This window comes from Bicyclus anynana, chromosome 18 (genome assembly GCF_947172395.1).
Source record: "Bicyclus anynana chromosome 18, ilBicAnyn1.1, whole genome shotgun sequence".
Lineage (NCBI taxonomy): Eukaryota > Metazoa > Arthropoda > Insecta > Lepidoptera > Nymphalidae > Bicyclus > Bicyclus anynana.
Window position 1 is genome coordinate 8,320,894 of NC_069100.1, and position 12,522 is coordinate 8,333,415.

Below are 12,522 nucleotides of genomic sequence, written 5' to 3' on the forward strand. Positions count from 1 at the left end.
TACAAACTACGTTTTACCAGTTTATTACGAATTTGCATAAACTCATGTTTAAGTATAGTAGGTATCGGCGTATAAGTATAAAATTAAATACCTAATAGTTACTCATATCAGTAAAAAAGAAATTTACATTTTAACTCAATAACTAATTAATTGATTATGAAATACGGCTGAATCCTTACTTTCAGAGCTGCAGGGATTTAAAGGGTCAGATTTGCGGCACTGCCACGGATCCCTGAAAAACGCCCAATACAAAATGGTACGAATTAATGACGTCGTAGGTACATAATGATCGTTAGATTTGTATGGGTGTTCAAACAAAATTACCTTTGTTATTTGTGCGTTTATGTTTAAAGTTCATATATTAAAAAATGTCACATTTACTGTAAGGAAGCTAAAACTGTATGAATTTTCATCTAATTACGATAAAAGATTTTTAATAGATTTTGAAATTTTATAATCTTATTTATTTTGCAAATATCCAGACAATCTTTGCTTTTTATATACAAATTAGTTAACATTGACCTTATTTACCCGAATGTATCATAAAAAATCAATATATTCAAACCTAGTCATCATACTTATTAAAACAAGATGATGATGATATTGATGTTATTAGGATTGCCTTATTGGTTCATACAAATAAGGCAGCCCTCATTCGTTTATCCCTCCACGTGTTACACTATCTACTAGATTATTACATCATACAAATTTTCACAGAATAGACGAACGAATTCCTTATTCGTGAGTCATTGATTTTTTTCAATTTGTATGATTTAAAGCGAATGGTTGCATATCAGTGACAGATTGTACGATTGTGACATGTTTAAACCAATTGGATGTATTGACTTCCTTACAATGTTAGCCACGCTGTTTTACTAATGGCATTTCGCGACTTTGCACGTATTTTTTCGCACTTACTGCTCACAATTAAACGATATTGTTATATAAATGGTAAATACATGCATACATGTGATAAATACATTTGTCTGTTTTTACCGACTTAAAAAAGGAGGAGGTCCCCATTTCGGTTCGGACTATTTAATACAGGGGCTATGTACATAAAAAAGTACGATTCCTTTCATCTAGCAAAGAAAAGCTTTAAAAGTTAACTTATCTATTTATGGGATTTTCCGAGACAAGTAAACGTGTTTTCAGGCAGCTCACTAGTAGATTACTTTAGCTCAAAGCTTACAAAGCAAAGCGTAAGCTTTTTCCATTGTATCGTACTGAAGGAGAAATATATATCTCTACTTTAGATAAAACACCTTGAAATCGGAAAATTCATAAATTCAAGGAAAATTTAAAATGATTATTACATTTCAAAACTATGTTGATCGGAAAATTTATAAATTCAACGAAAATCAAAAATGATTATTACCTTTAATTACTCATTTATCTGAGTCATTTTCACATTCCTGAAACTCCTTCCTCTAGTTTAACGTAACCAAAGTATTTTGAAATTTTCTCACCCTCTCATCCCTTGTCTTACAATATCACATGTGACCAAATTTATGGATAACATAATTTTTGCAAGTTCTTTATCAATCATTTTAAAATTTCAGTGAATTTACACAAAGCCATAACTGTAAATATTTTACAATATTTTTACGTAAATTACGTTGAGACAGACAGACAAACACAATTCTAGTTTATATTACGAAGTGAATTAAATTAAATAAAAGGTCAATCCGCGGAACATTATGAAAATGTCCCTTATCTGTTAAAACAATAATGATGAAAAACCACTCCGTGTGAGCCGACCGCTCCGGTATAAAAGGGGATGAATTCCATCGAACGGACGTATTCTAATGATAACCTTATCCCTGAGCACATCTAGAATAGACGTATTATTTAACTAGTGTAATAAACGAAATAATTCAATAATAAAAAAAAAATTACTTGTGATTATTTACTTATAAACAGTGATAGAAGAGATACTCGTGTTAAAAGGTACGTAATTTTTTTTTCACTCCTGAATTTTTGGTTTTTGAATTCGGCTTTTCTACTGGTGGTAGATTCACTACAAACTAACTTGACTTTTCAGTACAATCATGCCTAGCCGAAGGCTAATTGAGCTATTTAGGTCGCAGCGCTTCTATGACTTTTCGCTCATCCTGTATTCCAATTTGCATTTTCAAAAGTAAAATAAACCTTGTATTTTTTTTTAATACCGCTTCAGCTTTTATCAAAATTAATCCGTTTGCAATGCGAATAATTTTAATACTATTTAATAATGTGTACTTTAATTTTTTTATAAATTTTAACAATAGAAATTGATTTTTTATCTCTTTAAGTCCTTTTTTTTCTAAAATCTCTTAATCATCCATATTCTTAGATTTAAGTACCACAATGTTTAATTGTGAAGTCAACTTTATTCATAACTTAAGAACTTTCACTAATTTACACCTGCTTAAATTCAATCCTTAAATTCTCATTTTCATTACCTGCGTTTTATGTCCACCTGGAATTCAGCTTCTTTCGAATAGTCGTTACTCTAAACGGTAACTGAAATAAACTGATACTTTCGTTATGCAGTTACGGAGATTACTTTCTACAGACAAACACACTAAATTTCATCTCCATAATTAGTTTTAGACAATTATATATACGCAATGCAATACTTCTGAGTAGTCCTTTATTGCAGTTTAGATTGCTGTTTCCTTATTAGGTAAGTTAGGTAAGATCTTCCTTAATTGAATATTATTTCTTCCTTATTAGATTAGGATAGATTTTTCTGATATATATTTTTTTGTAATTTGAAACTTTTGAACAGAGAACTATTTAGAAAGTATTGAAAAATTCGTTAGGTCCAGTCTGGCTGTAAAGATTGGTATGAATGGTACCTATTAGTAAGAATTGTACCTATTTATGGTACCTACTATTCATACCATAAATAGATCCATTCAATTATTCAGCCTACCTACGACTTCAGTATGTCGAGCTTACCGTTGAGCTACTAGGGCTTCTGAAGGTATTAAATCTAGACAGCGCCCTACGCAAGTACCCCATAAGCACCCTCTAGCGCCCTGAAAATATGAACTTCACGCGCACAAAGTCGCGGGCATCCTCTAGTTAGAGGTTACTACAAATTGGAGTTAGCACATAGATTTATATCACATAGACAGTGTGTAGTCACAGACTTCGTAAGCCGTTTTATATACCCCGAAATGGGAGCCCTTGACGCATCACTACACTACGATAAGTACGCTTGTGTGCGGGTCGGCGAGTGTAATTAGCTTAGCTTTTACGCTCACAGAAGTGGCTTACGTTTGGCGTAAAAATTGTTAGGTGTTGCGAGTCTATAGGTTATTACTCTAAGTCTATTTGATTTATTTATTTTTGTTTGATTTTTGTTAAGAACATCCACACCCTCGCACCCTTGCAAGCCTTGCAAAGTGCACCCCTAGTCTAACCTAAACCGCCACTGCAACCAGCTAGCATAAAATAGGGAAATAACCAAATAATTTTCAACGTAATCAACGTAAATCACAGAAGTGGCTTACGTTTGGAGTGATAAATTGTTGGGTGTCTATAGGTTAGTAGTCCATTCGTATTTATTCTATTTATACGGAAAACTAACCTATAGGTTAGTTTTCCATATAATTACGCTACATTTACAACCGGTCGGGAATTTTATAGATATTATTTTATTTGCCTACCTACTAACACAATAAGCGTGTAATAATGCGTTAATAAATTAACGTTACTTTCGGTTTTAATGATATATAAATTTTTATATTTTTATTTAAAATATTTTAGAGTTTTCAATAACACTCGCTTTTTTTCATTGGAGTTTCAATTGGAGTTTTCAGTTTCATGTTAACTTTTTACTGACAGATTAAACTTGGTCTAGAAAAATATTTAACCAATTCAGATTTAAATTCATTTTAATGAAATTAATGCAAATTTTTTGTTATTACAAGTAAAGGTAAGTAATATTGATGAAATTAAATAATATGGACCATTTGTTTCAGATACCAGTTCAGCGCCATCTACCAAAAGCCGAAATGATCAATATAGTACCGCTACTCGCCGCCGTGGCGATTGTGTCGCTGCAAGGCACGAACGCCTTCGCGCGGTTAGACAAATCATCGTCTCTCGAATTAGATAACAAACTTTTACCAAACGGTAAGTGATAAATTTACGTAAACCGCAATTAATTTATAAATAGTTTAAACATAATGCAAGCGACATGATTTGAAGGGACTTTTGAACGAAGCACTGATATTTTTACAGCCATTTAAAGACAATAGGCCGTGATAGCCCAGTGAATATGACCTCTGCCTCCGATTCCGGAGGGTGTGGGGTCGAATCCGGTCCGGGGCATGCATCGACGACTTTTCAGTTGTGTGCATTTTAAGAAATTAAATATCACTTGTCTCAAACGGTGAAGGAATCGTGAGGAAACCTGCATACCAGAGAATTTTCTTAATTATCTGTGTGTGTGAAGTCTGTCAATTCGCATTGGGCCAGCGTGGTGGACTATTGGCCTAACCCCTGTCATTTTGAGAGGATACTCGAGCTCAGCAGTGAGCCGTGTATGGGTTGATAACAAACGAAGACAATTTTTAAACATTTAGATTTCAACTTCATTTATTCTTTTTGAAGGGTTGTGGGGTTATAAACTACCAAATGTAGAAGGTATTATTCGTATAATTTAATTACCTATAAAAATACATTTTCCTTTGTGTGCAAGTCTTGTAAAATTTACCTTTTCAGTTTAGTCGAATGTAGGCCAAAATCGGTCACATTTAATAAGATTGCTAAATAAAAAAGTGTGGCGCGATCGTTTATTCAAATATCAGAATACATTGAACATCTGGCATACCGCTATTGAATTTCAAACACATCGACTTTACTGGAAGGACATTTTAAAGTATAATCCAAATTTAAAGCAAAAAACTTACAATCACCAAAATATGTGGAACTTTGTACATAAGCGCAAACATTTTCTTTTCATATGACCAATATTCCCTTTCATCGTGAAAATTTCATGATAGAAATAGGTAATGGCTGGAAATGAATCCCAAGACCTGTAGATTTACGAACTTTTAGATATGTAACTTTAGTTTTAGGTTACGATTTTACAACTTTTGAAGATTTTATTTTTGACGTAAAACGACGTAATAGCGCATGTTGGCATTAAAAATTATTTTTATTTTCAAACCAGCTGATGCTCGCAGCTTTATCGTTGTTCGTAAGCTTACATTAGTGATTTTTACTAACCCATGGGAACTGCCTTATGGGGGTTAATTTTGGAAAATCTTTCCATAACGGATATCTACATCAAAAAAAAATATCGGCTGCCTATCATATATAATATAGGTTACAATAATACCTAATATACATTTTTTACTTGTTTCAGATCTGTCCGATCTATCTGACTTACCTGCCAAGCGCCGTGCGGTTGAAAACTACATCAAAATATCGACTCCGCCGCCGAAGACGGCCCGGTACGTGCCTGGCACTACCCTGTTGCTGGAGTGCGAGATCATGGGCAGCCCCGCGCCCTTCGTCGAGTGGCTGAAAAATGGCGTACCTGTCACTGACGTGAGTTTTTCCTTATTACATAATTCTAGATCTCTAATTGAAGTAGAATCCATTGTGTTGAAAAAAATGCAAAATAAACAGACAGTCTAATTTTGTTGTTTCGAAGTAATTTTAATTTAAAACCCTGGTTAATTAAGATACAAGGATACTCCTAGGGGATCATTCTAATAGGCAAATAATTATGTCGTTCGTCAAACATTTTTGTCTGTTGAGCATGCCAAACACACATAATAAACATATACATTAAAAGCAAGGAAACATAACTCTCCTTGCAGCAGTTGCGTACATTTTTTTTACCTAGAACACTATGACGTGCATACTGTAAACTCACTCAAAATCGTAAAGTCACTCTCCAATCCATGTTCGTATTGAGTCTTCAAAGTAGGCAGGACATTCTTGCATTTATATGCAATTGATTTGGCTTTAGGTGTGACTATACTATAATCATAGCTGGGCATTAACTCGTTAATCCGTTAATCGTTAATTAACGACGTTAACATTTTGTTTAACGGGTTAACTTTTAAGTTAACTTTTAAAAATGTCAACGGACCCGTTAACTTCCGTTAATATGCAGAAGTCCGTTAATCGTTAATCCAATGCCTACTATTTACCGCGCGACGCGATTAACAGGTTTAGACAAGTAAAAAATGATGAAAGATTTTTTTTCAAAGAAATCAACAAATTACTAAATTTATGTTAAAATTATAGATAAAATCAACTAAAAACAAATTATGGCACTTTTCCCCAGTGCTCATCTTTAATTTCCAATGGGGATCTCTCACAATGATATAAAAATGCACTATTAACCAGTCATATTAACGGATTAATGATTAACGTTAACTTGCGTTAATTCTTCCGGAATGTAACGCTTTAACGTTAAACGAAGCTAACTTTTTTTGTAGCGGATTAACGATTAACGAAGTTAACTATTTGATTAACGGTGCCCAGCTATGACTATAATAAGAGGCCTGTATTTAAATCATTGGATGATTACTCAGAAAAGTCAATTATTTTTTTAAAGTAACATTACTTCTAAGCTCACGGCTTCGCTGGTTAAGCCCCAACGCTCTGTGGGTCCGTGGCCAGCTCTGCCAGTTGCATCACTGGCAGTGGGGTCTTAATATAATGGCAACTATTTCAGGGGGAGGATGAGGAGTTCGTGCCTGTGGACCAGCTCAGCCCCGCGTTCCTGTCAAGCCGGCACGTGGTGCGCAGCGCTGCCAATGGCGACGTGTACACCTGCGTGGGCTCCTCCAGTGCGAACGTCGTCAGCGCTTCCACCACTGTTTTTGTTGATGGTACGTGGTGCGCGTATAAGTTGTATTTTTTTGTAACGCTTTGAAGAATCATTACATAATATATTATCCCAGGAAGCCTCAGAAATACTGCCTCCGTGGCGCAGTGGAATGCGCGGTGGATATAATGACGGAGGTCCTAGGTTCGATCCCCAGCTGGGCCGATTGAGGTTTTCTTAATTGGTCCGGGTCTAGCTGGTGGGAGGCTTCAGCCGTGGCTCGTTACCACCCTACCGACAAAGACGTACCGCCAAGCGATTTAGCGTTCCTATACGATGTCGTGTAGAAACCGAAAGGAGTGTGGATTGTCATCCTCCTCCTAACAAGTTAGCCCGCTTCCATCTTAGATTACATCATCACTTACCATCAGGTGAGATTGTAGTCAAGGGCTAACTTGTAAAAAATAAAAAAATAATAAGTAAGGCTTATTTATCTTTTTTTTATTATTTCTGCCACAATATTTAATATATTTACCTTCGAACGATGGGCATATAGCAGCACTTTTTACGTATCCAATGCGCATACCCTGCGAAGTATTGCTCTGTTTATAGACGATGGTTTTCTACCAATCTGGCATAGTCATTATGTAATATGGTAATGTTATAAAAAACATTATTAAAGTGACACGCCGAATTTTAATTTTTTATTTGTCGCCTAGAACTAAAATATTTGTTTTTTCCCAGGTGACGCCTCAGAAACCCGCATAAACGAGGTGACGCCCCCGAAGCCGATAGTGACTGCGTACTACACCGACCTGCTACTCAACATAGGCTCGCCCGCCACACTGCTCTGCCGGGGATACAGCGCCACCCCGTCGCACACTATGTGGATGGACAACCAGAACAGAATTGTGAACGACAACAGCAGAATCAGAGTGAGTATTCCACTATCTATAAGCGTCTCATCCTATCCTACTAATATTATAAACGCGAAAGTTTGTATGGATGTTTGGATGTTTGTTACTCTATAACGCCGCTACTACTAAAAGCAATTTAGCTGAAATTTGGAATGGAAATAGGTTTTACTATGGATTAACACATAGGTTACTTTTTATCCCGAAAAAATCCATGGTTTCCCGCGATTTGTGAAAACTGATGATTTTGATGATATGAATGTTTGTTACTCTTTCACGCCTTAACTACTGAACCGAATTAGCTGAAATTTGGTATTAAGATATATTATAGCCTGGATTAACACATAAGCTACTTTTTACCCCGAAAAAATCCATGGTTCCCGAGGGATTTGTGGAAAACTTATTTTCACGTGGACGAAGTCGCGGGCGTCCGCTAGTTAATCTATAGATATTGTAATAAAAATACATTTTGTATGTAACAGTTTCGTTGATGAAAATATGTAGAACTTTAATTGCATGCTATCAAGTCAACTTTCCGGACAAAGTCAGTCGGATTCACTAGTTTGCTATATTTGTGTGATTGCATTAATGCATAATACCTACCCACCATGGTATATATTTTATTTCGATGACCTTAAAATGCAATATGTTAGACCACAAAAAATGCGGTTTCTAGAAAAATAAACGAATAGTTATTATCCATTCCCACAAAAAAAAATAGGAAAACTTGAGCATGAATTCAGCCAAGGAAATTCGATATTCGTTGTCATGAAGCCTGACGTTATGTAAGGCATAATATGGGTCAAATAATTGACAGTATTGTTTTACGTATTCAGTTGAGTACAAAAAATACATTGAAGTCGCTAAAAACTAGTTTTTTTATGTTGTTGATAATTTATTTGGTTTAGTGACTGTACTAGACTGTAAATTTCAAAACGCTTAGAATTTTCTTGAAGTTTTTTCTTAAATAATTTCTATTATATTAACCAAATAAGGTTAAAAATGCTAATAATAATGATTATTGCAGGTGCTGCCATCGGGTGATCTGTATATCAAGTCTGTCGAATGGCCAGACATGGGCGTGTGGACTTGTTCTGTGAAGAATGCATATGGCAGGGAAGCTGTTGGCACTTTCCTGTACCCAATGGCGGTACGGGCAAGAGGTAACGCATTTCTCTATAACTAGCTTTGTATTTGTAGCATTGCCTTGTTAGTTCGGCTTTATAACATACTCGTTGTAAGCAAACCACATTTTTTTTTCAAATCACTAACAAATAATCCACGCAGAATTGTTGAATAAAAAAAAATAATGTTTTCGACTTTTCCCATTAAAAAAAATAATTTTATAATGATTTCTAAAACGTAACTCGACCGTGCGTTATATTATATAATCTTGATAAATAAGAAAATATCGTACGACTTTTTAAAGCACAAAGAAGCACTATAAAAATATAAAAATTTAGAAGCATTAATTTAAATTTAATTTATGTGAAAAGGAGATGGCCCAGAATTGTATGGAGCCCAGGATCAATCATTGTACCCTGGCGGCAATAAAAAAAAAAATATTTTTTAACTATTATCGATTGCAGAAATAAACGAATTTACTTTAATTCTTTCGAAATAATATTCATTATCTGCCAAGAAATACATGAAATAATATGGGTAACAATGGCGAATTGATGACGATTTCAACGCAATAGTCGTTTTGACGTTTGCTGTCAAATGTCATGTCATAGTTGCTATAAGGGCGCCATCTTGATGTAACTCAAAAACTTGGGTTTTGATTTTATTTATTTATTTTTATTTAGTTACATTTATTCACTTATTTAAATTTTAACAAATACCCTGTATTTGTTAAACTTTAATGATACGGGGTACAAGATGGACCTGAAACTTGACCTGGACCATTTCCTTTCTATTATACTATACTAGAAGAATTTAAATTATTTAAACATTTCAATATTATTCCTCTTATTTTACAGTTTAAAAAAGAACGACACCAGGCAATTCAATCAGTTACCCGCCGACGATCCTTCAATGTTCCTACTACGATAAAATTTATGATTACATAGATAAAATAACTTAATAGAATTAAGATATAAGTATTCAGCTATGCTCACGAAACGCTTTGTGTTAAAATATGTACTTAATTAATTTATTATTTAATCCAAAAATATATTTTTAGTATTTTAATTTATACTGACTGGTATTAATTATAAAAATTAATTTTATTAAAATATTAACGCATTATTTAAATTATGTTTTTTATTTAGGTATTCTAAATTTTTTACACGTGGCTATTTGCATTCAACATAAAAACAAATTAAGTAGCTATTACTAAAGAATAGGCTGTATCCCCGATCTTAGCCTGTCCGTTATAAAAAAGGAAAAAAATATGTTAAAAATAATATTACTTAGGCATTAAAGTTTAGTTAAAAGTATTACAGGCAAAATGTGATCAATATTATGTGCAATATAATTATTATAATGAAATTCTGTTGGAATTATACTAGGGTGAGTTATTGCTATTTTATTACTGCAGGCGTTCATGTTATAGACAATCATCACTTGTTTGTTTTTTAATAATACAGATTTTGTATTAAAAACATGGACACCTAATTTTGGTTCGCCTACTCAATAACAGATGGCGCTTTTTGTAACTTTGTTTTTTTGTGTTTAAGATTTATTATATTGTGTGAGAGATTTTATTTAATTTAAGATGTAACTGTTAATGAAAAATTTTTTTTTTAAATCGTGTATTTTAACCTATGAACTTTTTATTAATATCCCACAAAATCTGGACATTTTGTAAAGTAATAGCATCAGTAATTTGTAAATGTTACTAAAATCTGATTGAATCATCCTAAACATGACATTTAATATTTAAAGTGCTATTTATTTATATTTTATGTATTTCCTGTACTTAGTAATTTGATTGATTTTCACCCTTCATTTAATTATTAAGCGCGTATCATTTTAAAAAAATAATTAGTATTATTTGATGTAATATTATATTTATTAAATTCATCAGTAAAGATGTAGTTAGTTACACCGTAAGTTTTTAAATAATTATTTATAATTTATTTATGAACAAACTTATTTATTATTAAATAATTTGTCATAATACTTATATTATTTTTCTAGTTTAACAAAGCACAAAGAAATATCGTGAGAAGCCTTGAAGGCTAATTAAATAATAAAAAAAAATACGTAAAAAAAAATATAAATCAGCTTAAATAAATGTTTTGATATACAAATGAGAATTTTGTTTTATTAAAAATTACCAGTTACAGTGTTTTTCAGATAGCATGGTTACGGTGACATTAGCCTGTTTAACGTTCATATTACGTAGCTACTATTATCGTGAATCGGCAAACTTTTAATAGTGAAACGAACTGTCACCCGCACCATTCTACATGAAACGGACTGTAGTTATTAGTTCGTCGTCATCAACCCATATTCGGCTCACTGCTGAGCTCGAGTCTCCTCTCAGAATGAGAGGGGTTAGGCCAATAGTCCACCACACTTGCCCAATGCGGATTGGCAGACTTCACACACGCAGAGAATTAAGATAATTCTCTGGTATGCAGGTTTCCTCACGATGTTTTCCTTCACCGATTGAGACACGTGATATTTAATTTCTTAAAATGCACACAACTGAAAAGTTGGAGGTGCATGCCCCGAACCGGATTCGAACCCACACCCTCCGGAAACGGAGATAGAGGTCATATCCACTGGGCTATCACGGCAGTTATTACATCTTATATTCCCTAATTTTCCATTTAATTTGTTTTCTTTAATTTTTATATTCCTATCCAATTTTTAAAACTTTCTCTTTATATGAGAGAACTTAGAGCTTAGAACCACCATGCTGCTTCAATGCAGATTGACAGACTAAATATTTATAATTACCGGACGCCTGCGACTTCGTCCGCATAAAGCTGAAGATTTTGTTCATTTGTTTGAACGCGCTAATCTCAGAAACTACTGCTCCGATTTGAAAAATTCTTTCAGTGTTAGATAGCCCATTTATCGAGGAAGACTATAGGTTATACTTTATCCCCGTATTCTTACGGGAACAGGAACCACGAACCGAGCGGCATTGTCCGCTAGTATCCTATACTTACGTAATCTCTTATAAATATATAGTTAAGGAAAATCCGTAAAGTGTTCACCAATACCTAGAACTCTCCCGGAACAAAATTCTATCGCACTTTTATTGTTAAAACCCTCTGACTAGAACCCGTGACCTATATGTAAGCAGTCACGTTTTACAATAATAATGTAATAAGGCCATTAGATTCAGCATAAATTATGCTTCGTCACTTTAGAATTGTCCTTTTAAAATTGACACCACTCTACAGTGGCGGATCTAGAATTTTGCTTCGGGGGGATCGTAATATAACGTTAGAATTAACTGGACAATTTAAAAAAAATAGTGATGAATTTTATAATAATCGTAAATAACAGAGTTTAATTTGAAATCATTCAGGAGTCGATCCAATAGCTTTGAAGAATTGTTAGGGCCCTCTAACCTGGATCCTATGCTGTTACTCAAAATTGCATCTAAATTATTGCAAATTTTCAAATCATTATCCTTAAATATGTCTGTAATAACCAATAATAGTAACACGAGCTTAAAATATATTGACGTGTGAATTATTTTCAAAATTATTTTTTCATTCAAATTTGAACTTTAATGGCTATGTAACAAGACATAGATACATATTTGACAGGATTTAATATTAGAGCATGATCGATTTCATTTGTCACTGGAGTTTAAACTTTAATTTTATAGGAATAAGACACATAATTATGAATGTG

General features: G+C 33.6%; 1 protein-coding gene across 2 annotated transcripts in view; it reads left to right on the top strand.

The window, feature by feature from the left end:
* Window positions 1–10,955, top strand: part of LOC112048273 (neural/ectodermal development factor IMP-L2) — a 33,176-nt gene extending 22,221 nt beyond the window's left edge. The window contains exons 1-7 of one of the 2 annotated variants that reach the window (XM_024085752.2): window positions 1,810–1,950; window positions 3,975–4,128; window positions 5,366–5,550; window positions 6,692–6,848; window positions 7,529–7,719; window positions 8,726–8,861; window positions 9,681–10,955. In XM_024085752.2, coding sequence (XP_023941520.2) covers window positions 4,008–4,128; window positions 5,366–5,550; window positions 6,692–6,848; window positions 7,529–7,719; window positions 8,726–8,861; window positions 9,681–9,685 — 795 coding nt within the window. In that variant the 5' untranslated portion in view covers window positions 1,810–1,950; window positions 3,975–4,007 and the 3' untranslated portion in view covers window positions 9,686–10,955. Of the gene's footprint in view, window positions 1–1,809; window positions 1,951–3,974; window positions 4,129–5,365; window positions 5,551–6,691; window positions 6,849–7,528; window positions 7,720–8,725; window positions 8,862–9,680 lie in introns of those variants that run through there. The other variant, XM_024085751.2, reaches the window with a different exon arrangement.
* Window positions 10,956–12,522: the final 1,567 nt, after the last annotated feature.